Source organism: Otolemur garnettii, unplaced genomic scaffold (assembly GCF_000181295.1).
Source record: "Otolemur garnettii isolate 467f Iridium unplaced genomic scaffold, OtoGar3 scaffold00104, whole genome shotgun sequence".
Lineage (NCBI taxonomy): Eukaryota > Metazoa > Chordata > Mammalia > Primates > Galagidae > Otolemur > Otolemur garnettii.
The window spans coordinates 1,906,889-1,909,713 of record NW_003852499.1 but is presented as its reverse complement, the minus strand read 5'-3'; the positions used below and the strand labels follow the sequence as shown (position 1 = coordinate 1,909,713).

At 49.4% G+C, this 2,825-nt stretch overlaps 1 protein-coding gene across 4 annotated transcripts; it reads right to left on the bottom strand.

Moving 5' to 3' along the window:
- Nucleotides 1–390: 390 nt before the first annotated feature.
- CDCA3 (cell division cycle associated 3) lies at nucleotides 391–2,796 on the bottom strand. 4 transcript variants are annotated; one of them, XM_023517096.1, is made up of 6 exons: nucleotides 2,431–2,796; nucleotides 2,039–2,215; nucleotides 1,677–1,806; nucleotides 1,107–1,400; nucleotides 879–982; nucleotides 391–757 (listed from the first exon to the last, which is right to left on the bottom strand). In XM_023517096.1, exons 2-6 carry the CDS (start codon nucleotides 2,156–2,158, stop codon nucleotides 602–604), a joined length of 804 nt encoding a protein of 267 aa, XP_023372864.1. In that variant the 5' UTR covers nucleotides 2,159–2,215; nucleotides 2,431–2,796; the 3' UTR covers nucleotides 391–601. The 4 variants fall into 4 exon arrangements, with proteins under 4 accessions (XP_023372864.1, XP_023372865.1, XP_012664819.1 ...); XM_023517097.1 differs by having other exon boundaries at nucleotides 1,107–1,325; nucleotides 2,431–2,516; XM_012809365.2 differs by having other exon boundaries at nucleotides 2,039–2,516.
- Between the last annotated feature and the right edge of the window lie 29 nt (nucleotides 2,797–2,825).

Sequence of the window (2,825 nt, the reverse complement as noted above, 5' to 3'; positions counted from 1 at the left end):
GTCTTGCTCTTGTGGCTACTTGGTCTCGCACTCCTGAACTCAAGCAATCCTCCCTCCTCCACCTCCTAGAGTGCTAGGTTACAGGCATGTGCCACAGCAGCCAGCCCCATAAATTCATTTTAGACAAACTTATGTCGAACTGTTTATGGGGCAGCTAGGTGAAGGTCAGGATTAGAGAGAGAGACCTGAAAGTTACGAGAATATAGGGAAATGCTAAATCAAGCCCTAGAAATAAAGACCTAGGGAGAACAGGAGGAAAGGGCCAAGGACAGAGCCCTGATTTAAGAGAGGTACACAAAAGAGACTGGCTCAGAGTATCAGTGAGGGGACACTCAGACCAGGGAACACAAGCTTTCCAGGCTGCCATTCTACAGACAGAAGACCAAGTGCAAAGTTTACGTATACCTTTTAAAAGCATCATTTAAAACCATTTCCTTTAATATACAAGAAACATATAAGACATAAAGATATCCCAATAAAGCTCTCAGTCCCAGATTGGTAAATTAGGAGGAGTCAAAGAAAACAAGCCTTTCCTCAGTCTCCCTGGGAAATAAGGGGGTACCAGGCGCTGGGTGAATCCAGTGCTGGGGCCACATAGGACCTAGCTCTCTACCAAGGGGAAGTGCTGATTTTCCTTGTCATGGTCCTGGCCTTGCTCCCATGCTCGTCCTCCAGTTTTCAGGAGTCGTCCAGTTCCAAGGATGGCTCCTTCCTTTAGTTCCCTAACATTTTCACTTAGGGAGGAAGTCCGCTTACCCTGCAAAAGTCAGTGTAGGAGTTGGGGGTTGTTGTTCAGGTGAGGGAAGAGCTGGGTAAACGGATCTCCCACCATCTACATTGACTAGTAATAGCTGCTTTCACTCTCTTTCCCTCTTTACCTGTCGTGGTGTCAGAGTCCCAGGGGAGTTGTCATCTTGCAGAATGGTGAGGGGCGACCTCCCTATTACCTTGCCTTTTGGTTTCCGTCTATTTCGCTTAGAACCTAGGATGGGTAAGGAGTTTAAGCAAGCATCCAAAACTAGGGGCTTACAGTTTATTCCTCCCACACTCACCCATAAACATTACCCTAGTTTCTCCTTCCTACACCTTTCCCTTAGATTCTGTACCTGAAGAGCGGGGAGTTTCAGGATCTCTTAAAGGCTTGTCTGAGCTATGGCTGTTGACAGGGGTTTCTGTGAGCTGTCTTGCTTCCTCCTTAGAAAACACCTGTTTAGAGGGGAGCTCAGCCTGGTTCCAAGATGGCCTCTGATCCTCAAGGGATAACTGAGTATCCAGAGGCAAGTCCAATTCAGAAGATGAAGATGCCTCCAAGGGCAGAATAGGCTCTGGGGGAAGATTTGATTTGGAGGCTTCAATCTCAAATACTTCACTCAGTTGTTTCACCAATGGGCTTGTAGGGTCTAGAGGAAAGAAGTGAACAGAGTGACCTTCAGATATGTATCTTTCAACAAGGAAGAAAAGGCACAGGAGCCAAAGGATTTATGCCCAGGTGAATGAACAAGAGAGAAATCAAAGTGGAGAAGCAAAATATTGAGAAAAGAATGAGATGAGCCAAAAGCAGGCGGATGCAGGCCCTTTTAAGAAGGAGCCCTGAGAGAACAGCTTCACTGACCATCATCCCCACCCTCTCATAAGAGATGACAGCCTTATCAACCTTCCTTGGATCCAACACTTACCTCCATTGCTGGTCTTCATAGGTGTCCGTGCAATGCCAAGGGTAGGAGAGCGGGGATCTGAGTCCTGGGCATGTTTGGGAGCCTCCAGCTGTTCCCCTACTGGTACACTTGGCTGTGGAGAGCTCTCCACCTATAAGGACCATAGGCTAGAACAAGTCTGGGCCCTGATCCTTCTCTTCTCGCCATATTCTAAGCAGGAATTGGCAAGACCCTCGAGATTCAGCCCACCCCACGCAAATTGAGAACGCAGAAAATAAGGGAGGGGTAGGCATGTAGGTGTGAGAGCTTTGTCGGAATCCGACTAGGCAGAAGCCCAAAAATTCAGACAGCTTCTCTGCCTTCCCCACCCTGGCCCAGAGTACCTGGATGGGAGTACGCAGGATACCAGCACTAGGCGAACGGGGGTCTGCCACTCGCGCTAGATGCTTGTTGTGCGGCGGAGGCCCCGCTGGAGTAACTGGGACGCTCTTGGCTGAGCCCATCTTAACCAAGACTTGTAGGGTGAGGGCAGGGCCCGGCCTGGGACGAGGAGGGGATGCCTGTGAAAAATGACTCAGGTCTCAGCTCCTACCGCGACTGTGTCAGACCTTCGACTCACAGAGCACCTGATCTTCCCAGTTTCCAAGTGAGGAACTTCCTGGCTGAGGGGCCAGAGACATCTGCGGAGCTAACAATTGATACGGCTAACAAAGCGGCTCATTCTGGGCCTGCTGGGCCCTCTAAACTTATTTATGAATTTATTCAAATCACTTACCGGGCCCCAATTCCACCTTTGGGTACACAGCACAGCGAGGCTCAACTCCCGAAGCTGCAAGTTTCAAACTTCCCGCCACGCCCCCTGCCCTGACTCTATTGGCTGAGCCAACGTACGCTTCCATAGGCCAGCTATGTGAAACCCGCCTCCAACGTAGGAAATCATTGGTCGGGAAAGACGTCTATCCGGGAGAACGTGGGTCTGCGATTTGATTTGCCCAGGGGTGACGCCTCCTTACATAGGAGACTTTTGTTTGGTACCGGCCTGCTAGCTGTTCGGGTTGAGACTTTGAAGAGTACCAGGCTTCGCTTTCGAGACCTCCAGTTTTAAAAACAGATGGTTTTATTAAGCAAAATAGAATGATGATTGATTACGCTACTATGCATAAATCCAGC

What these genes read in the sequence shown, in the direction of transcription:
- CDCA3 (XM_023517096.1), bottom strand. Translation starts at nt 2,158, where the DNA reads ATGGGCTCAGCCAAGAGCGTCCCAGTTACTCCAGCGGGGCCTCCGCCG. An exon ending in TCCTGCGTACTCCCATCCAG is followed by an intron (nt 1,807 to 2,038) that starts GTACTCTGGGCC and finishes TGGTCCTTATAG; the next exon opens with GTGGAGAGCTCTCCACAGCC. An exon ending in TATGAAGACCAGCAATGGAG is followed by an intron (nt 1,401 to 1,676) that starts GTAAGTGTTGGA and finishes TCTTTCCTCTAG; the next exon opens with ACCCTACAAGCCCATTGGTG.